Source organism: Ochlerotatus camptorhynchus, unplaced genomic scaffold, assembly GCF_037179485.1.
Source record: "Ochlerotatus camptorhynchus isolate MF236.1 unplaced genomic scaffold, CSIRO-AGI_Acam_v1.1 ptg000147l, whole genome shotgun sequence".
NCBI lineage: Eukaryota > Metazoa > Arthropoda > Insecta > Diptera > Culicidae > Ochlerotatus > Ochlerotatus camptorhynchus.
This window is the reverse complement of record NW_027040637.1, coordinates 806,398-829,924: the sequence shown is the minus strand read 5'-3', so window position 1 is coordinate 829,924 and position 23,527 is coordinate 806,398. Positions and strand designations below refer to the sequence as shown.

At 41.1% G+C, this 23,527-nt stretch overlaps 2 protein-coding genes across 4 annotated transcripts in view; one reads left to right on the top strand and one right to left on the bottom strand.

Moving 5' to 3' along the window:
- Window positions 1–4,520, top strand: part of ChAT (Choline acetyltransferase) — a 296,798-nt gene extending 292,278 nt beyond the window's left edge. Inside the window, exon 9 of the transcript XR_010517615.1 lies at window positions 4,491–4,520. The gene's annotated coding sequence lies outside the window, so the exon portion shown is untranslated. The remainder of the gene's footprint in view (window positions 1–4,490) is intronic.
- Window positions 4,521–12,887: 8,367 nt separating this feature from the next.
- The window catches only part of tsl (torso-like), a 149,693-nt gene continuing 139,053 nt past the window's right edge, over window positions 12,888–23,527 (bottom strand). For all 3 annotated transcript variants that reach the window (XM_065221742.1, XM_065221740.1, XM_065221739.1), the window contains one exon: window positions 12,888–15,012. In XM_065221742.1, coding sequence (XP_065077814.1) covers window positions 14,182–15,012 — 831 coding nt within the window. In that variant the 3' untranslated portion in view covers window positions 12,888–14,181. The remainder of the gene's footprint in view (window positions 15,013–23,527) is intronic.

The following is a 23,527-nucleotide window of genomic DNA, read 5'->3' as shown; positions in this document are numbered from 1 at the left end:
AGAGTGTTTTTCGGTTCATGGGGGTTTACGCTGCTGTTTTTAACACCGGTTGAAGAAGTAGCGGCAGCATATCTATGGGAGCTCGTTGGAATCATCGTGATGTAATGGATTCCTTTGCAACGTATCGGGTTAGATCTTTCCTTTATTTTTCTTTTAACTTTCATTCCATTATAATACGAAACATTAAATGCTGGGTACGGGGAAGTCCACCAGGGCACCCGATTGAAGCGAAATAGATAGGGAGAGTGGAAATTCCAACTCCCTGTCTTTAACATTTCGTGAAAAGAGGGTTTGTTTCTTCTCCCCACTCATTGGGGCATCCTCCTGTTGGATGCCCTGTTTTAACCGGTTGTATTATTCTGTTGTTAGAAGGAGATTCTCAAGCAATAAACATACTAACTGAACAATATATTGAAGTACAAGTAGTACGCCTTTATTGAAACATTGCGTTGAGTTGTAAAACAGTATTGTTCTCTAAGAAACTTGACAACGCTAATACAATTTATATGGTTGTTTTGCTGTGCGAGGTGTTCGGGTGTCATCCAGACAATTTGTGGAGTAGCTCTGTCATTTGGGTTATCGTTCCGTATAATATATAAGAGACCAGAAACTGCGCTAGAAACCAACAAGGCATCTGGGCGTTATATACACGAAGCGGTATTTGATAAATAATCAATAAGTGGTAAGTTAAAATCATAGTGGAATCAAGGATCATAAAAGGTAATGGTCAATAATTCATTTATTAGTATATATAATCATATTACTATTTTATCATAACAAAATGATGCATATTAAGACTGACGATCAATCCACTTGGGTTCAATGCAGTATACAGCAGATCAATATTAAAGCCCAATTCAAAGTAAATTTTGACGCATTCAAGTGATCATAACTCAAGAATTTAACAACATACACGGTTGATCAAAACGTCAAACAAAAGGGTATTTATTCAGCTTTCAAACGATATATAACAAGTTATTACATTTCACCATTTCGAACGAACTGTCGCACTTTACTTGTGATCGATGCCATCATGATCTGCACAGTCGCTGGTGACACTGTACCGGCAAACTTATTCCACTTTAAATCGAGCAAATTTATCAGCAAAAACAAATTTATACCTGGAAGGGACATCCCCACGACCAGTTTAGAAGTAAAATTTTCGTCCGAGGATTTATTTATAATCCATTTTGACATATGTTTCGTCATCCATTAAAATACAGCCATCAAATTTCGTCAAAACTCGTTCGTATAGTAATCGTGCTCTCTTTTTGGCCACTAAATTTTGTTTCAGGGAGCGATTCGGATGTTTACTGGCACAAAAAGTCTTATATTCTTCTCTTGAAAGGATGTTACGCACGGTGGAAAAGTTGGAATCGTATTTCTTTGCCAAATCACGTATGGAGACACCTGGGTTGCTTTTGACGTACCTCAACACCTTTCTCTTCAGCTCTTTGTCCCTAGTGCCACTTTTATGATTGATGCGCTGTGCTCTATCCACACTCAGAGTATCCTTGTAACGTTTAATTACAAGACTCACCGTTGACTTTGGGGAATTTTAACACTTTTGGCTATTTTTTAGGTAGACCACGAAGGGCTCTCTAGATGTTTGTGTACAATTAATTTTCTTTTCTCAAGTTCCATGCTCCGTTATTTCGGGATGCGTCGATCAATCGAGAAAAACTTTTCACCAATTTTTTCGTCAATGAAACATCAACAAATGCCTAGCAAACGTTTTTTGTTCCAACTAAAGAGCCTGAATTTATAAAGAGACGACATCTTATCCATTTGACAGGTCTTCTGCTCGATTGGAATGACTTTTCCTATGACTTTGACAGACAATCGATTGTTCCAATTTTGACATGTCGCTTAGGCTTTTCAGTTCCAACCACCACCAGGGGCGCGGTGGTGTATTAAACCGTGCGTCCAGATTTACTTTGAATCGAGCTTTATAATAAGTACAGTGTTATCGGTGATAAAACAAAGTTCCAGTAAACAATGGAACATATGTATTACAACAGTGAAACGGTGCTCGTAAAGAAGATGCCAGGAGATGGACATTGTCTCTTCTGTACTATCGTGTATCAATTATACCGAACGGAAATTGGATCGCAAGAACATCATAGCAGAATAAAGGAACTACGACATAGAATAGTCGACCATATTGAGAACAATCTGGAAGATTACATAGCGTCATTGCGATACACAGTCAGATAGATAAAGCATTTGGGTGGTGAAATAGAAATGACAATCGAACTATGAGGCGGCTCAGAGAAACAAATGAATGAGGAGGACAAGACAAGTATGCTGAATCGCACACAGCAAAAAAATATGAATATTCCATGTAACTCAAACAGGAAACTTGTGGAAACAAGTACTCATGCAAACGGTTTTCTAATTGAAATTCATATCGTTTATTATGCACATAAATGGTGCATGGCATAAACCGCATTATTCTATTGTTCTCCCATTAAAGTTACGACCATTCAATATATTTACCTATCCCAGCATTGAAAATTGTGTGACATGAGTAAATACTCTAAACTCTGAACTCTAAATGCCCAAAATGTAAACAAACGAGCATAGCCGTAGCCATCAGTCAGAGTTGAAAATGCAAGATGCCTTCCGCGCGCGTCAAGCCGTATTTTATTTCGCTCTCGGTTTTTGACGTAGGCCTACGTCTTTAATTTCTATACTGGGGGTCACATTAAAAAATTAAAATTCAGGCATGTAACGAAAAATCCCAAACACGGGCGTAACAATAGAGTGCAAATCTAATATACGACACACATTGTGCATGCTCACATGAGCGAGCTCAATGCTCGGTTGACCGCTCACCATTTCACCAATCAAAGGATGGGAGGAGAAAAGCAGCGGTAATAAAAACGTGTGTTAAATAGTTTTCTAACGGCGCCGGTGGTGTAGTGGTAAGCGTGATTACCTCTCACCCCAGCAGGCCTGGGTTCAATCCCAGTCGGCGCCGCCGGGATGTTCTGAGGCATAACATCTCTGATCACGCCTTCCTTCGGATGGGAAGTAAAGCCGTTGATCCCCGGTTCATGAGTTGATGGATCGATAGGTAGGGTCCAGGTGTGGGAGCTGCCTTCCTGGCACGTCGGTAGCATTGGTGCTCAGCACGAAAAACAAGATCGACGAAAAAAACAAACCAAAAGGAAAAAAAAAAATAAATAGTTTTCTTCGTCATTTTCTTTCGAGCAACGGACGAATAAGTGTCGGATACAACGTATGAGCGGAACAGCACGCATCGCACCAATACGAAGATGAATGCACCCACATCGACCGAAGGAAAGGCAAGGGGGGCGACACATCTAAATCTCAATTCTAGATGATCGAAGAATCTCACACTAGCGAATCAATCTTCAAAAAATCTTATTTCATTTCTCGCATTTACTTACATCGCGCATCATCTTTTTGCAGGAAAGCTTCAGAATCGTCAACAATCCTCTTTCTATCTGCTCAGCGTACGTGCAGCTAGCCACAGCAAACCACAATCTGTCATGCATCGTAGATAGAGTCGTCCCCCTCGAGGAAAGGTTTCACGCAATAGGCAGCATGACTAGGGCCGCCGTCATCCGGTTGGCATCGACTTGCAGTGGCGTGACAGAGCCAAGTAGCACTAGTTGTTCTTTCACAACAATCCAATTCAATGCTGGCCGGAGCACGTATTGGTCTGGTGTGAATGCTGCCATATACTTGCAACCAGGAACGCTCCAGCTTGTAGTAAAAACGTTTCATTACTTCTGATCGGCCACAGATGTGTCATAAGGTGCACCACTGTGGGCCATCATCGTTAAGTGCGTGGCGCGTTACAGCGTCATCCTCATCGGCGTCGTGAAGCAATACCATCTATATACCAGGTCCGGGCGAGTGGATTTGCCTTTTCAGGGCCACCAATTCACATACAGAAGGAGTTAAGATTATTGGCGTTGACGGCACCGTCGAAAAATTTGCTCTTTCAGCAAATATAAACAGTTTCTTATGGGAATTTTCGGTGGAGTGAAAGGATAGTACAAAGTCCGCCATGTTTCACGCACAGTCTGACGTTTGCTTATGGATTTTCTCGAAGGAGTAAAGAGCTACAGAGTCGCCGTCAACGCCAATAGATTTTCGAATAATTAAAAGAACTAAGAGCAAACACGTTTGTTTTGACCACTCACGGACTTCGCGCTACATATTCCAGATCTTAAATGTAAAGTATTCATCACTGATATATGTAAGTAGTAATATCATCATTCAGAATTTAATGTCATAAACAAACTTTTTAAATCACAGGTATCAATGATCACTATTTCTAGATAAACATTTCAAAACGTCCTATCTGCATTGATCGGTTCTCTTTGTCGACTTTCTCTTTTGTTAATAGCTCAGCTGTACAACCTTTCCCTGTTGTATTTAATGTTTTGGACGCTATATAAGAACCTCCTTTAACAAACTATGAGGTAAAAATAGCGCACGTTGCATAGCAGTAGTTATCAAAAGAAAAAGTCGATGAAGAGAATCGTTCAGAGCAGATAGGACCATTCTAATGTTGTCAAAAACGGAGGAGCAAAACCACCCAACAAGGGGAAGTTAAGTGTGGGAACCCAACGTTGAGTATAATCATATTTACCTACTGTTGGGTACAACTAACTTACTTTTGGATTGAAAGCTAGTGGAAAATTCCATACAAATTGCACACAAGTAAATGAAAATTACTTCGACCCGCTTTAACTATTTTTGGGTTCCTACACTATAGTGCCGAGATGAGTGAAAAGAACTTAATTTTGGGTACTTTTTTCTAACCGTGTACGTATCCATAGAATATATGCACACAGGAACGAAGTGCCAGTGATGTAAATTCGGAGTGATTTTAAAGAACGGAAAGAAGACGAAGACACTGCATGTGGTGGGAATCTTGGCATGGCAGCGGAATTAGTTTTTTGGTAGCCTTTTCTTGAAGCTCATTTCCAAACATCATGTCACGGATACGGCGATCCAAGAAATCGTAGAAATACTTCGTGAAGTGTGTATAATAATAATTTTGCGTAGAGTCGATTATTGATTGCCTTGGTGTCAGAGAAGGTTCGCCGCGATTGTTCGTAGAATCATTAACCGAGTGTTTATTACTCCTCCCTTAGCTCAGTCGGTAAAGGCGCAGCTACTGAAATTCAAAAATATCTCATTCTTTGCCAAAAAAAACTGTAAATCTTTTTAAATACTGTGAATTTTCACCTGGTTCAAAGGGGAATCCCCCAACGGTGTAGCTTGCAGCTAAATTATTACTTACCTCTTGGAGCTCCTGGGAATGAAAGCCACGAGTTCTGGGTCTTCAAATATTAGGTTTTGCACCGTCGGGGTTAACCTCAATCTGATGACAGTTTAGTGGTACTGTTTACGTGGACTTAGCCGATTTTTTCTTGGGTGGATTTTCTCGATAATTTTTCAGACTGCAGTGAGATGTAAATCACATTTCTGCAATGTTCACGAGCAACATCCTTGCAATGCGCTGTTCCTCGACAATTTTCAAGTAAAAAATCGGAAATTTTAGATTTTTTTTTTCGAAAAAACGACTAAGTGCTTGTAAACAGTACCACTGAACTGTCAAAAAGGTTCAGCCGATTAACACTGAGTTCATTCGTGACGTCACGCTGCAGAACCTAATATGAAGCAAAGCCTACTTTGATCAAATCGACATAGAGTGTACGTTGACTTTAGTTCCGTATACATTTCTACCGAATCATTAATACAGCTCATTTCACACTTTCTTAAGCTCATGACTGTATACCGCACATCTCCCCTCTACTCTGAGAAAAAAAATATTTAAAAATTTCTTATAAAGACTAACTTATAGTTTTAATTATTCAGTACCTGCACATCATCTGTGTGAGGGTCTGGATCGGGTGAATCATTCCTCTTCACTTGGACTCGATTAATACGTTTCTTGCGGCACACCACTGCAAAATGTCCGCATTCACCACACGAATTGCATTGCTTGTCGAGGGCTGGACAAGGGTAGTTGTTGTGTCGGAATCGGTTGCAGCGATTACATCGTGAGCGTCGAGGCACGTGTTGAGGATTGCTCCGAGGTCGCTTCGTCAACGCCCTGTTGTTCTAGACGTCTGGTCCTGTGGGTTTCCTGTTAGCTTCGACACGTGTAGACTGAAAGCTTCCTAGATCGATTGCGTACACTTTCTGTTCTTCTGCTTCACCTATTTCCGCTTCGAAAGCTTCATCACGGGTTGCTGCTTGCACGATAAAGTCGATGTCATATCCGAACGTTCTAGCTGTTTTAGCGAGGTCCCTTCAAAAGCTGTGCCCGCACAAACCGATCCTGATCGGTTGGACTATAACCACACAACCTGACTTTTCCCATTAATCGGGCATGGAAAGCGATAGCGGATTCAGTTTTCTCCTGCTTCATGTTACAGAAAGCGTCGTGTTCGGCGGCTGTGTCGGTCATTGATTGAAAATATTTTTTAATATTTGACACGAAGACTTGGTAGCCATTTACGTTGGTCAGATCGGGTCTCAACTTCACCGCTCTGACGATACCCTGCAGTTCATTTCCGATGCAAAAGAATAGTAATTGCGATCTTTGAACGGGATTGTTTGCGTTGCTAAGCGTTGCTAAGCGTTGCTGCAATCTGCAATTTTCTATGTAGCGGTTTCACTCTTCCCACAACTTGTTGGGGAAGGTTTCATGTTGTCCCAGTGAATGCTTGTTGAAGCACCGGTCAATGGACCAGCAAGCCCAACGGATGTGTTCCAAGTTTGGTGCGAGTGTTTAAGTGTTTAAGTGTTAAAAAAAAACTTATTGTTTGCGAGAGGTCGGCAAGTACTTTCTCCATCTTTTGAAGACGTTCACTCGTGTCAAGACTTTCTTCGCGTGTTAGCGTTGTTTCGCATGGATGTGGTCCTGCGGTTTTCTTGAACAGAGTTTACCGTATCGGTTGTCGGGTCATCGGGTTCACTGGCGGAGCTAAACTCAAAACTCTCCTGCTGCACATATCATTGCCTTCACTGTCGGAAACATCGGTTCGGTGGTCTCGTCAGCTTCAGTGGTATCGCTCGGATGTTCTTGTACGCCTCGCTTGCTTCATCACTTGCCTCATCGTCACTAGATGGTCGTACATTTTTGTCTCCGTTCTCCATTTCCGCAATTTTTCCCACACAGAATGCTTTCTGTGAAATATCTAAAACTAACAAACCACCATCAGATGAAATGAAAGTAACGTCACAATTGTTTTTTTTTTATAAATAATAATGGCTGTGGGGCGTACAAATTCATTCAATAAAAGGACACCTCGTCTCGCGTGCGGACACTCCGTCTCGCTATTCTCGTGATAGGATAATATAACTTTTGCGGACTTCCCGTCTCGCTTAAAGTCTTGGTCATTCCAACTTTGTTTTTTTCTTGCGGACATCCCGTCTCGCTGTAGCCATCTTAAGCCTCTTCGCTAATTGCCTTTTGCGGACATCCCGTCTCGCTATTACGATATTTCATTTTTACGAACATTTGTTTCGCGTTTTCCATGACGACTCTTCGTGAAATTCAACTTTGCGGACATCCCGTCTCGCCGTCGGCATTTCAAAAGCGGACATCCTGTCTCGCTGCTGGTATTTCAAAGGCGGACATCCCGTCTCGCTGTCATCGTTTCGGTAGCCTAGGGCTACTTTATGCTCTTTCAGAGCATGCCATCTTGCTCTACAACGAAGCCTTGGTGGCACCCCAACAAACAATTTTAGCTGCAGACTAGCTTATACAGGCAAATATCAACTGTATAAGCCAATTTTTGGCTGTATAAGCTAATCTGCAGCTAAAATTGTTAGTTGGGACGTTGCCTCAAACTGCTTGTCACACATACGTTTTCCTGGGGGATTCCCTTTCTTTTTTTATATATCCGAATGTTCCGAAATTTTATAGAATTAAAAATAAAAACTTAAACCTTTTTAATTAAAAACGACCTGGCAGGATCGCCAATGTGAATTTCCACCTGGTTCAAAGGGGAATCCCCCAACGCTGTAGCTTGCAGCTAAATTATTACTTACCTCTTGGAGCTCCTGGGAATGAAAGCCACGAGTTCTGGGTCTTCAAATATATGAAGCAAAGCCTACTTTGATCAAATCGACAAAGAGTGTACGTTGACTTTAGTTCCGTATACATTTCTACCGAATCATTAATACAGCTCATTTCACACTTTCTTAAGCTCATGACTGTATACCGCACAAATACCAAGATGCGGCAGAAGTTGTGATAAACGCGATGGGGAACGTCACATCGAAATACAAGCTACTTTGCGTGTATTTGGTCCTGGGTAATCTAGATCCTCACCTGCGTGTATTAACCGATAACGTGCATCTAAAGGGTGATACGGTCAAAATTTGGTCAATATCAACTTGACGTATTTCTTTCAATTTTGCATTTAAAAAACCTGAACACCCCTCATTTTGAAGGTGTGTGTGTGTGTGTAGAATGTTGCTCCTATTTTGATTTTGGAATTCACTCTTCAGTTGTCAAAATGCCGTCCAAGCAAGAAGAGCAGCGTATCAAAATTTGGCTCGCGCATCGCGAAAATCCGAGCTACTCGCACGCAAAGTTGGCAAAATCGCTAAAAGTTGCCAAATCAACTGTTACAAATGTAATTAAAGTGTTTGGGGAACGTTTGTCGACAGCCAGGAAGTCTGGATCGGGGGGAAATCGAAAACCGGAAGCCGCTGAGACGACAAAGAGAGTTGCCGGTAGTTTCAAGCGAAAACCTAACCTCTCTCTCCGAGATGCCGCAAATAAGCTGGGTGTATCGTCTACAACCGTGCATCGAGCCAAAAAACGAGCCGGACTATCGACTTACAAGAAGGTAGTGACTCCAAATCGCGATGATAAACAAAATACGACGGCCAAAGCGCGATCCCGGAGGCTGTACACGACGATGCTGACGAAGTTTGACTGCGTGGTAATGGACGACGAAACCTACGTCAAAGCCGACTACAAGCAGCTTCCGGGACAGGAGTTTTATACGGCAAAAGGAAGGGGCAAGGTAGCATATGTTTTCAAGCACATGAAACTGTCAAAGTTCGCAAAGAAATATCTGGTTTGGCAAGCCATCTGTACCTGTGGCTTGAAAAGCAGCATTTTCATAGCTTCCGGGACTGTCAACCAAGAAATTTACGTGAAAGAGTGTTTGAATAAACGTCTGCTGCCTTTCCTGAAGAAACACGGTTGTTCCGTACTGTTTTGGCCGGATTTGGCATATTGCCATTACGGTAAAAAGGCCATGGAGTGGTACGCCGCCAACAACGTGCAGGTGGTTTCCAAGGACAAGAACCCTCCCAACACGCCAGAGCTCCGCCCAATTGAGAAATACTGGGCTATTGTCAAGCGGAACCTAAAGAAGACCAAAAAAACTGCTAAGGGCGAGCAGCAGTTCAAGGCAAACTGGCTTTCTGCGACGAAGAAGGTGGACAAGGTGGCTGTACAAAATCTGATGGCAGGGGTCAAGCGTAAGGCCCGGCAATTCGGATTTGGAAAAGCGGAAGCCTAACTGAATATTTTTCGTGAATTTTATACTAATTGAACTTGAAAAAGAAATTTAATTTGATTTTTTAAATAAACGATTTCACCGATTTACACGCGTTTTCCCTTGACCAAATTTTGACCGTATCACCCTTTAATTCTGCTGCGTTAAAATAAGGACTTCCCTGGTTTTGGTGCAAATACAATATTCCGTCGACTGATTGAATACATAAAGATCTAGGAAGAAGAAGGCATCATCATCAATGGAGGAGGAACAGAATGTATAGAGGGTATTCGGATCTGTTTTCACAACGTTGAATGACAGTTATCAGAACTGACAGAGAACTTCTCGAGAAGTTCTCATTTTTGTCGCTATTGCTACATGGACCATGATTTTTTTCAGAAACGATCCGTTGCATACTTCAGAAAGGAGAACACCTGCCGAGAACATCAAAGATCTGGAAGTTGATCATGCAGAATCGATGTTTATTACGAAAATGGCCCACTAATATTTGTCTATCGAGAAGCAGTGGCAACGGGAGTGATAAGGATGGCATATCGTCTAACAAGAAATAGGTCAAGAAACGATAATAGGAATCACTACGATTGCGTTATACAAAGAATAGGGACAGAGTGTCCGATCGCAAGACCAGCTGAGAATAGCAGAAATAAAAGATAACATCAGGACAAACGCGTCGCACATAAGCAACATATCGAAGGAAATAAATAACTTGGTAACCAGTACATCTAAAATCGAGAATACGCTTAAGATAGTCAATTGGAACGTCAGGGGATGCTCGGAGGAGAGTAAACGTAACGAAATGGACTCCTACTTTCATCTGAGTGGTTACATGGCAGTAGCGCCGGTTGGAAACTAATGATTTAAAATTTGCTCACTACTTGACTAGCCTATTGGTCCCAGGTACATCTATAAGCGTACCCCATTCTAGTCGAAATTCTAGTACTACACTATGTTTGTTTTGATTCGCTATGTAAGTTTGACAGATGAAATAAGGGGTTCGTGGATTTTCCTATCTTTCGAGGGGTGCATCAATTAGCTTTGGACCGAAAATAGTGCCAGAGCTGAGCCAAAACGTTGAGCACGTTTCTTCGGGATCTTCTGGGATCTATGGTAGTAACACTTCAAGAAACATGAACAAAATTACTTCTGGTTCAATGTGAACAACAGCGAAGAACTCAGGACCGGATAGGAGGTGGTACCATAGAGGTAACTCTAAGACTAGCAGGTCCCGAAGAAACGTGCTCAACTTTTTAGCTCAGCTCTGGTACTATCTTCGGTCCCAAGCTAATCGATTCACCCCTCGAAACATAGGAAAATCCACGAACCCCTCATTTTATCTGTCAAACTTTCATAGCGAATCAAAATAATTTAAAATCGATTTGCTTGAGACCAATAGGCTAGTCAAGTAGTGAGCCAATTTAAAATCGTTAGTTTCGTATTGATTGTTGGTGGTACGGTGATTGTTGTATCAATAAGTATTTATAAAAGCGGCAAATTTAGAAAAATAAGCCTTAACGCATGTTCGTATCTATGCGATATATTTGGTGAAAAGATCTTAATAATATCGGCAGGTTGGAAGCACAGGTTGAAAGCATGGAATTTGCCAAAATATCAAGGTATATTATCGAAATACCTTCCAGACTAAAGGCCAATATTATTTTAACCGGTGATATGAATGCCCTTATCGAGAAGCAGGACTTGTCGGCAGAAGATAATCGGAACATCACCAGTTCTGTAACCCGAACGGATTAAAACTTAAAGAACTCATGCATGGTCTAAACCTGAAATACTACCTCACATTCAGCAAATCACAACGTGGAGCAATGGAAAATCGATATCGCAATTGGATAACGATTTTATTAACATTCCATGCATCAGTGTATATTTTCCATATTTTCCACCCCACCTAAAAAGCGATCATAAAATGATCACATATGTATTAAAAAGAGATACAAGAGAACTTGCTGCCAGCTATTGTCCTCGAACGACCATCCCGCGGGCTAAGAAGGCAAGATTCGACCTAGAGATGCTAAAGAATGAAGAGGAAAGGAACAAATACCATGATAAAAATCTGTTTGCGACAACGGCAAGTGATAATGTCAGCGTGGATGAAAAATGGAATAGGGTTCAATCAGCAATAACAAACGCTGCAGAGGCAGTGCTTAAAAATACGGGATCCCCACCTACTCCAAGAAGAATACCCCGTACAGACTAAGACCATAGAGGTAACTCTAAGACTAGTAGGTCCCGAAGAAACGTGCTCGACTTTTTGGCTCAGCTCTGGTACTATCTTCGGTGCCAAGCTAATCGATGCACCCCTCGAAACATAGGAAAATCCACGAACCCTTCATTTTATCTGTCAAACTTTCATAGCGAATCAAAACAAACATTGTGTAGTACTATTCGTACCCCATTACGTTAATCGATTTGCTTGGGACCAACAAGAAGAAGGCGTGTGTATATGCATTTCACCGAAAAAGTAAATAAATTTCTTGGAGAAGTCGAAAAAGAAAACGGGTTAGCACAAATGACCAAAACGTTCAGGTTAACGGCGTCGGTGGTGTAGTGGTAAGCGTGATTACCTCTCACCCCAGCAGGCCTGGGTTCAATCCCAGTCGGCGCCGCCGGGATGTTCTGAGGCATAACATCTCTGATCACGCCTTCCTTCGGATGGGAAGTAAAGCCGTTGGTCCCCGGTTCATGAGTTGATGGGTCGATAGGTAGGGTCCAGGTGTGGGAGCTGCCTTCCTGGCACGTCGGTAGCATTGGTGCTCAGCACGGAAAACAAGATCGACGGAAAAAACAAACCAAAGGAAAAAAAAAAAAAAAAACGTTCAGGTTTGCAAAACACCACAAATGTAACAAGGAAGCAAGTCGCGAAAATATATACCGCGAAAATATATAATATATATATATAGGGAACGATAAAGAAGAAACATCGCTGAATCTGCTCGAAGAAGGTGATGGACGAGAGGCAGAAGCGGATCCGACGAGAGAGGAAATTCAAAATATCATATGGACAACTAGGAACAATAGCGCACCTGGTCTGGACAACCTTAATAACGAATTGATAAAATATGGATCGGAGAGCCTAATAGATAGCATAGTGCTTGGCTCGACACAGTACAAGTACCAATCCCAAAAATTGCACATCCGCAAAGCGTGGCATTTCCAACCCGAAAGATTTCCTCGACCGAACCGTGAATCGAACCCGCCTCCTCAAGCTTGTTACTAGCATCCCTTTACAGACTAGGTTATCTAAGGCTCCGATTTGTTCTCCCATCCCTGTTAAAATATTGAATAAACTTGACTATGAAACTGTTTCGGATTGCATAAGATATTCAAACACACACCTAATCATACAAGATTAAAGCTGTTTTTTTTATTAGTGTTTATCTTATATTTACATGCTCAATGAAAGACTAATAGCTCGCTAGCTCACGTCTAATTACACATTGATTCTCTATTCGCTCTATCGCTAATGATTATTTCCCTTCTAGCTTTCCGATTACGGGCAAATTAAATGCTCATCCCCCTCATTTGATAGCCTTCTACTCTTACAGATCGTGAGCTCTACAAACCGAAGGAACATCTGATTTCATTGCACGTCGCTGCCTGCTGAAATAATCGGGATTTGTCGGCCAATTCTAGATTCTGTTCCGGCATCATGGTGCTTCCTAATCTTCTCCGTTCTATTTATTTTTTTCTTCTGACATGCTTCCCAAGGTCGGCAAAGGGGAATCTTACTTAGAGTTATTATCTAATCTATCACAGCAGTGAAGTAGTTTGAAATTGATTGCTTTTTGTTTCGTCCTCGTCTAATTGTTTGCCGTCCACTTAATCGTGTACTGTTCCACCTGTGTACATTGGATTGCTTGGCACTTAACTGCTAGTAATAATAGCAGAAGTTAAATAAGAGTCCTTATCCAAGATGTGTTTGTATTTTTTTTTAGTTGGATCATGTTGATGTATACTTGACTTAGCATTCAGCTTTAGCTTGTTTGTCTCTTTGGGAAGCGCACGTGTTTGCATTTTTATTTTTGTTCGCAACGAATTCAGCCGTGTCTGATGGCGATTTGGGAAGGAAGAAGAAGAGTCCGTTAAGCAAATAGTTTTTCCATCTGCAACCTTGAAGAAATTATATGGAAATGTTCTGAATTGTTTTGAAAATCTTTATCAATTGAAAAATAAACCTCATTCCCAAATTATTAGTCACTGGACTGATTTTCTTCGAAATCCTAGGAGACACGCTTAAGCTTCAAGCAATCAAGTGAAGTAAAGATCGATTCAATGTTTTGATGTTCAGACGTTTCTCGTGGATATAAATATGCAGAATAGACTGCCACTGGGTTTGTTGTAGTTTATAGGAAATATTTGACCACAACAAAAGTTCGTGTACCATTAAACAACGATCATTGCTTTGTTTGGAAAATTTGTCCACTGCTACAGTTTGTATTCACTGTAGCGCATACAATGTATTAGTCAAACATTAGAAATCGTCTCCCAAACATTCTCTCAATAAATACTTTCATTGCACGACAAACGCGCATGTGGCTTACCTACATACATATGTTAAAATTCCTACTTATTCGTCAACTAGCTTACTCTAACCACATAGGACTTTAAGGAGCTTTCTTGCATTACTTGACTACATATTGACCTCCCACAGTTTGAGATAGTTGTCCAGTATCTCTTCGAACCATGCCCTTTTCTGGGGCTCTTTGAATATCACGCTGAGTGATTTCAAATCTAGCTGCAAGATGGCTTCATTCTGCAGCAGTTCGCTCAATATCCTCAGCAGAGCGCCGTCCCCGTGCAGCTTCAGCAAACTGCTGTACGTGAATACATAGTACGACAACCGCAGCTTCCGAGAAGCCCATGCCTCTACAGTGGTGTTCCCGCTAGCGCACCGGATCTTGCCCATGTGCTCCACGTACCACGGTGCGAAATGATCGTACAGATCAACTTTGGACAGTGCCAAAACGCCTCGCGATTTCAGCTTCTCCTTGATATGCGCGTAGTTGCGTTTGTTGAACACAAACACCTGATACAGCGAATTTCCTGTCACGTACGAATTGATATAGTGAGTTCCGTACTTGTTCATGAACTGCACGGCCGACGTCGTATCGCCGACCGTTACCGTTTGGATCTTCCGCTGTACGTCACTTTCCAGCACCTGATTCGGCGGAATGGGCTTGGTGAATTTGGCGCTATCTCGAAACCGCGACACCCGTACCAGCACGTAGCAGTAGTCGTCCCGATCGAGGTATTTGCTTTGGATTCCTAGCTTTTTGGCAGCGATTTCCGTGTGCCAGCCTTCGGTGTAGGCCCTCCACGGGCTGTCTAGTCGTTCGATTTGAAAGTCTCTGAAGTACGCCTGAAACAGTTGGCGTTTGTTGTCGCAGAACTCCATATGAAAGTCGCCATTGAAGACGCCCGGTTTGACCTCGTACTCTTCGGTCTTCACTTGGTTGAGGCCCTGCAAAATGGAAAGAAGACAGGCAATTTAATGTCAAATCAATGAAATTGTAGCAATTGATTTCCCCTATCCATATTCAAATGGCAGCGTTGGTAACGCTCTTTAGAGCATCGGTCATTCTTTTTAATAACGGGTGTTCAATAAAAAAATGAGAATGATTTCAGTGGCCATTCCTGCTCCCGAGTAACTATTCATAAGCAGAATAAACTGTTTATTACTTTCAGTTTAAAGCATCCATTAAACGCAAAAACTACTAATCCGCTATTACTTGGTTTACAAGCCATACGATTGCATGACAAGTGCCGTTCAAATGCTGCAACTCAGACGCTTTTCCAAAATATAAATCTCTAAGTCGTGATTCCAAGGTTCATTATCAGCGCCAAAAATAACGAATTCAGAAAACACGGCAGAACTGTTCAAGTTCAAAAGAAGGAAAAATCATCATTGAACACCTAGGTAATTCTCAAAAGTTGTTCAAACGCGAAAAACTATTTAAAAACAACCCATGAAGCTTCAAAGTTAAAAAAATAGCCATGCTTGGTAAACCTTTACTTTAAATTTCATACGCAAATCTTAAAGGGTGTCCCACATCAAATTGCATCACGGAAAAAAACGCTGTAGAAAATTATCCATTGGGTACTTTCTCTTGAAAATTTGGGTAGAAGTGGTTTAGAGTGTATTTTTATTGCTGTCAGTTTTTCGAAAGTTGGAAAAAAATGGTGTCACCCGAAAAGCAACGTCGCGAATTGATTTTGCGCAAGCACCTGGAAAATCTTCAACTCTCTCATCGGGACATCGGAAAACAACTCGGAATCGTGTTGTCAACGGTGAGTCGTGTGATTAAACGTTACTACAAAACTCTGAGCATCGAACGGAAGGAGAAATGCGGTCAGAATGGATGTTCTATTATTATTATTATTATTATTTATCTTTATTAGGGAGGCTTTGAGCCATGTTCTATTAGTGATCACAAGCGTGCCGTGAAAGCGTTTAAGCGGAATCCCAATGCTTCGGTCAGGAATGTGTCTAAGTCTTTCGTTCAGAGAGCTAAGGACCGGGAGGGACTACATACGTACAAAGTGCAGAAGGCTCCAAATCGTGACGAACGGTAAAATACGGTGGGAAAGTCACGGGCCCTAGCGGCGCCGGTGGTGTAGTGGTAAGCGTGATTACCTCTCATCCCAGCAGGCCTGGGTTCAATCCCAGTCAGCGCCGCCGGGATGTTCTGAGGTATAACATCTCTGATCACGGGAAGTAAAGCCGTTGGTCCCCGGTTCATGAGTTGATGGGTCGATAGGTAGGGTCCAGGTGTGGGAGCTGCCTCCTTGGTGCCGGTAGCATTGGTCAGCACGGAAAACAAGATCGACGGAAAACAAAATCAAGGAAAAAAAAGAGTCACGGCCCCGGAAACTATACACCCAGATGCTGACGAAGCCTCATTGTCTCATCATGGATGATGAGACTTACGTCAAGGCGGACTTCCAGCAGCTTTCGAGGCTACTGTTCTTCACCGCCCAGCACAAGTTTGATGTTCCGGAGGAAGTAAGGAAGCAGAAACTTTCAAGAAATACATGATTTGGCAAGCGATCTGCTCTTGTAACAAACGGATTGCGTCGTTTGTGACTACCGGGACTGTAAACGGGGAGATCTACCTCAAGGAGTGTCTACAGAAGCGTCTGCTTCCTCTGTTGAAGCAACACGAGGGCCCTACGATCTTCTCGCCGGATCTAGCTTCGTGCCACTATTCAAATGTTGTCCTGGAGTGGTACGAAGCCAACGGACATGAACCCCCCCAACGCACCGGAACTAAGCCCCATCGAAAAATACTGGGCTATTATGAAGCAGGCACTACGGAAGCATCCCAAGGAGGTCAACTCTGAGGAAGACATGAAGAAAAAGTGGGTTTCCGTACAGAAGAAGCTGCAGCCAGAACCTAATGAGTGGGGTTAAGCGTAAGGTGCGAATGAACGGTTATGGTATGGAAGTTGAATGAAATAAATATACCAAAAGCTTACTAATGAGTTATATTTTATTGTCTGAAATTTTGAAAAGTATCGGTCAACTAGGTAATTTTCTACAGCGTTTTTTTCCGTGATGCAATTTGATGTGGGACACCCTTTACTTTCTCATTATCATGTCGATGTTGTCCATTTGTCAACTTGTGTGCACCGCTTTGCTCGATTGGGACAGCTTTTTTCAGTTTTGTGGTGACAGTCGTCCATACTTTAACTAGAGGGCTTTAATGTCCAGTGGTATCGCTTTTTACTACTAATAATAGTCAAACATTGTTATCATCCTTGTCAAACCCATTGAAATTTTATTCCAACGCCAGCCCTAATAAAAAATAACCATAAACGAACGATAACCCAAATAATTGAACTTTTCCACTAATGGTTTGGAAGATACCCAGAACACGTCGTTAAGCAAAATAACCATAACAATTTTATTAGGGAGTGCCGTACTAGTATTTTTGTTTAGGTGATAATTTTCAGTTTTGCGTCCCTACCCTTGGCTCTTCCATTCCATAAGGGTACCCAAACAAATTCTCACTATTATGCCTGCTTCTTCTGACATGAAGTGGTCTCGGTACTGACAGCAGTAGAAGGAATGATTGAAGGATAAACTGAAAGGCAGCCGAACAATTTTCTCTACCGAGGGAGAACACGATTGAATGAGTAAAAACCGATCGCTAACGATTTAAATAACCGAGACAGATAGTTTTTGGCTCACTGATTTAAATCAGTTGAATCTCTTCCTTCCGGAAATTGAACAATTATAGTTTCAAAATACTTTAAAGTATGTGCCAAAATTTATATCCAATCATCCAAGAAGTGATCAGTGTCGATTTTGCGTCGGTCGTTGTGTTTTTTCCTTTATTTGGTTGATGATCCGGTCAAAATCTTTCGGAGGCCGTTTGCCCAACCTGCTACCAGAACCAAACATCAAAGTGCACAAGTTCACAAGCTGCTTATTCATCTCTGTCTACGGCTCTTTGTGAGACAACTGGCTCTGATCATCGCTAACGTGCAATCTGAAAATGTACACTTGAAGGATCGGGGCTGGTCTTTTTCACGATGCGTGCACAGTAGACTGATGCAAAATTTGAAATTTTCGCTCAAACGGCTTCAAATCAGGCCCTGATTAGCCTCCGAAAGTTTAAACTCATTTGATAATTCCCATATAAACTTGAAATGGTTTGTGCCAAGTCAGTTTCTTACTAAAGTAGTTCAAATTTTGGGAGGCTAAGCAGGACCCAATTTGGAACCGTTTGAGCACTGTGGAGCGAAAATTTCAAATTTTACATCAGTCTAGTGCACAGAGTGACATGAAGAAGAAAAGTGATATTTAGTTATTGTGTGGTTGATAATCTACTGCCTTTGCCTCCGACACTTGAAAAACAAGCTATCATAGTACAGTAACAAACTAAAATGTCATATGACAGGCCCTCATAATGAGAGCTGCTGATGTTGTGCTTGTGTGAATTCTGAAAATAGCAAGCAATGATGCCCGAGTTATAACATTTCTTATCAAAAATTGTTTGATTTACACCAAATTGAGGAATTAGAACGAAATCGCACATGTCATATGAAAGTTATTTGGTAATTTTCTTTTGACAAAGGACTACGTGTGTGATTTCTATATGGGGGTACACTTTGTGAAAACCGAAAATCGAACATGTAGCAAAATTATGAAAGATTTTGAACATTAATAACTCAGCTGCCCCTGGAACAATTTCAATAGTTTTATCACCAATCGATCATAAATATTTTTACGCATCAATAGCAATGCTTCCGACTGATGATTTCCAACAAGAAATTATTGAAAAAGTGGTAATGTAAAGCCTTTGTTTTTGGTTTGTTTTTTTCCGTCGATCTTGTTTTCCGTGCTGAGCACCAATGCTACCGACGTGCCAGGAAGGCAGCTTCCACACCTGGACCCTACCTCTATCGACCCATCAACTCATGAACCGGGCGGACCAACGGCTTTACTTCCCATCCGAAGGAAGGCGTGATCAGAGATGTTATGCCTCAGAACATCCCGGTGGCGCCGACTGGGATTGAACCCAGGCCTTCTGGGGTGAGAGGTAATCACGCTTACCACTACACCACCGGCGCCGTTTATGTAAAGCCTTGTTCAATGTACAAAGAAAAAGTGATAATTTGATCACTGTTTTCATGAAATAAACATTCTTCCCAAACCCAGTCGTCATAATCGAGTACCGCTTGCACATCATTCTGCTTGAACCTGAAAAATAGATATAAAAGAGCGCTGTGTCTAGCCTCAACTCATTTTTGCTTCGGACGGCGTGGTGAGCAGGCAGCAGAAGCATTAATAGCAGCAGTAGGATGGTGATGGCAGGTTAGGTAGTCCACTCATCTACCCAACAAGCAAAGGTCGTGGTCGTGGCAAAGGAGGAAAAGGTCTTGGTAAAGGAGGCGCCAAGCGTCATCGCAAGGTTCTTCGTTCTTCGCGATATCAAACGTATCTCCGGTCTGATCTACGAGAAAACACGAGGTGTGCTGAAGGTGTTCCTGGAAAATGTGGTCCGTGTTGTTGTCACCTACTCTGAACACGTTAAGCGTAAAAAGCCCGTCTACGCTTTGAAGCAACAGACGCACTCTGTACGGTTTCGAAGGTTAATGGGATGTTTACACCTGTGCGGATTTTCTAGCGCTAGTGCACTGAAAATGCTTTTTCTAAATTAGAAATATTGCTTCCATATTGTAGCTTAGGGTATTTCCGTTGATATCGTATATAGCTTTTATATAGTATGTGTTACATATTTTACAAACATATTAAAACACAATTTTCGTATTTTTCGCCTGTTTGAAAAAGCACTCAAACCATCACTTATGAAATGTGTTTCCGATATAGCCATCACAAATTTCAAGTTGTATTCTTATTGTCTATGATGTTTTCTGATTATAAACTCATTCAAAGTTTCATATTTAAAGAACTAAAATGTTTGAGATTCACGCATTTTTTTTTCTACATTCATCGTGCATTATCAAAGTAACCCCAAATCAAAATACTGATGTTCGGTCACAAAACTAAAAAAATAGTGCAAATGCTTTAATTCCCTGTTATACAAATTACTAACGAATTAACTCTTGGATCCTCAGTACTTGTTTTAAAAATATAAAATTTGAAACATATTCATTGCTGCAAAAAATATTTAGAATATACTTAAAAAAATATCAATGTTACCCCGTTTTACGGTACATAAAATTCATCTTTCATAAAAGGTAAGAAACATTCGTTTTTCCTGTCATCTGGTGCAATGCTGATATTACGCCATATTCGTATAATATACCAATTTAACTTCGTACAATCAAACCAACAACTGCGCTTCTTGGCTCCTAAAGTGCTGATTAGGTAGGAGATGGGATACTTTTTTTTCTTGAAATATTATCGGTTTGACCAATACATGCAAACTACCATAATAATTTTTTTTTTTTTTTGATATCTTTATTAAGGAGACTTTCAGCCGTTGGCTGGCTCGTCTCCGAACCATAATAAATCAAATTACTGGTAATGGTGGTTTTATGTCAGAGAAAAGAAATACATGCAAGCAGCAGAAAAAGCAAATGGAATCGAACTACCGTTCCATGAGTGCTTCTTATTTGTCTTTAGCCTTATCGTAGCACAGATAGCGCGATGGATAAAGCACCGATCTAACTATCGCAAGGTTCATGATTCGAGTCCGGTCTGAAGCCTATTTTTAATTTTTTAGTCATGTTTATTCCTTCCAATGATGAAGTTATTTTTATCCATCGTCACTAACACACTCCACATTTTTCGGTTTCCACAACCACCACTTGTGGCCCGCTGGTTGGGTGTAGCGATAGCGAGTGTGACAGTTCTAGCGAAACTAGCTTCATCCAATGTACAAATCAATCTCGTTGCAGAAAACAACGAAAAAATTCGTAGAACAAGCGAACGATTTCGTTTTAAAATCGAAATTTTATTTTCAGTGTATACTAGCCAACTAGCACGAATTTCAGTTGCTCTTGAAATCTCATGCTGGTAGAGGCTGATGCCCTGTTTACATTATGCTAGTGAGCTTTTTTGCTAGCAGCTAGCTCATTAGCGCTAGTGGAATAGCATAAGTGTAAACACCCCATAAATCATCATCAACTTTGGCAACAAAACGGCCCTTTTCAGGGCCAACAAGCTTATTACATTGTTTGTCCATATTCAGAACCACACGCTCCCAACGACCACACAAAATGCTCTCTAGAGTTGTAATCTTGGAACCAAACTTAGATGCAGGGGTGCAAATGATTTTGATCGATTCTCTTCATTAACTTTCTCTTTGAAAAAATTACTAAACATTTGGTACGCCTACAATTCAAAAACGGAAAGAGTTAAGATAATAGATGATCGATCAATTAAAAGAACTAAATGATCTTCACATTTGAGTGGTGCAAAATATCATGACACTCACTCGACACTCGTCAACGCATCAACCGACTATCGCTAACAGAACGTTTTGTCGCGCAATGAGAGGTAGAGTCATGGCAAACAACAATCACCAGTAATGGTCGTTGCTCACAGGCAAAACGTAACACTCGCTGCTGATGATGTAAAGCATAACGAAAACAGTGAAGACTTCTGCAGTACGATGATGAGAAAAAGGGAACTACAGAAGAAAATGAAAATAATGGCTACGTATTCCAAGTTCGTCTCGGCACGTGCGACTGTGTGAGTTACAAACAAAGCTGGCAAAATTAAACGGATGCTATTGGGCTCACTCACCAACACACTTATAGCGAATTCGTTTATTATCGGGGTTAACACCAGTTCGAACCGAAACCGAACTTTTTGTCAGTGTGAACCTCAACCTGAGCTAGGTTTTAAAAACAAACGAGCAAACTAACGTTTGTCAGAAAACAAGCAGACCCAATCTTGATACCCGATCCAGGTTGGAACTGAATAATAAACGAATTCGCTATTAGATAAGCAAGCAAAGCAGCAACTGGTTCAAAACGAACACAGACGAGTGTCGTTATTGTCGGGAATGACCATATCGGTGATGATAGATCACCACCGAAGACGACATTCACCAGTTGCTTTTAACTTCTTTCGTGGAGAGTGCTTCGACAAGCACATTGATAGGAATGTACGAAGCGCTACTACCATCAGCTGTTTGACGATCGTGATTGTGATAGGTCGCAACTCTGCTGAGTACCAATGCTACCGACGCCAGGGAGGCAGCTCCCACACCTGAACCCTACCTATCGACCCATTAACTCATGGACCGGGGGCCAACGGCTTTACGTGATCAGAGATTGTATGGCTCAGAAAATCCCGATGGTGCCGATTGGGATTGAACCCAGGTCTTTTGGGGTGAGAGGCAATCACGCTTACCACTACACCACCGGCAAGAGTTAAGAGTTAGTTTATTTCCGTTATAATTGTATAATTACACTGCTGATAGCAAATTGAATAGGAATAAGTTCATGTTTCAGGAATAATGAAATATTTTTATCGTAAATCATATCTCAAACCTTCTTCTCCCTCTCCCCATCTATAAAACTGTAAATCTCTACTAACCTCGAGACGACCGCGAGTAATCGGTTCAATTCCCTTAACTCTAGATTTAAGACATTAATTATGTAAAACTCAAATGATAACTTGACCCTGTAAAGTTTATTCGATTGAGCTTTGTACAACACACAAAAAAGTTAAGATAATAGATGATCGATCAATTAAAAGAAGTAAATGCTCTTCACATTTGTTCCGTCTACTAGCGGTCCTACGTCAAGCTTCCGTTCGTGCCCCTAGGCACAGGCCCTTCTACTTTTTGCTCGAATGTTATTCTACCGTTTGTGTTGTGTGAGAGAGACGACAGTAGAGCATGAGTGTACGAATACAAACAGACTGTCGTGCACGACTACGAAGCGGGTGTATTAAAAACGTCAACTATTTCAACCCCTGAACTTGACTAACTTCAGCAAGTTTTATAGAAGTTCAGAGAACTTTGTCGAACTTCATCACATATTGTTGAAAGTTTTTGCGAACCTTAGAAAAATTAAGCGAATTTTGAAGCAGAGTTACTTCGATGAATCTTTAGGATTTTTTTAACTTTATTAGACTTTTTGAAACTTCAAGAATTTTGTTCTGGGGACATCGTAGAAATTTAGAAAATTTAATAAAAATTCGGGGTAGTTCGTAAAGCTTCAAAGATTTTTTTTTAAGAAATTCAGGGTGCTTTGTAAAAAAAAATCGAGGAAGCTTTGTAGAATTGGGAACCTTTTAAAAGTTTGAAGTTTAGGAAATTCTGTTACAAAAATTCTTTTAGCTTCATTTAAGTTTAATGAACTTCAAATAAATCAGGAAATGCCGTGAAAATTCACTTCGCCGAAAAAACATCGAGATTTTATCAAGTTCAGTGACTTTTGAAGAAGTGTAGCGAACTCTGAATTCTGAAAATTAGGTAGAAGGCAAGCAAACAATTGGGTTCTTTAAAGGTATTGAGGTAAATGCATATTCGTAATCTGCATTAAAAATG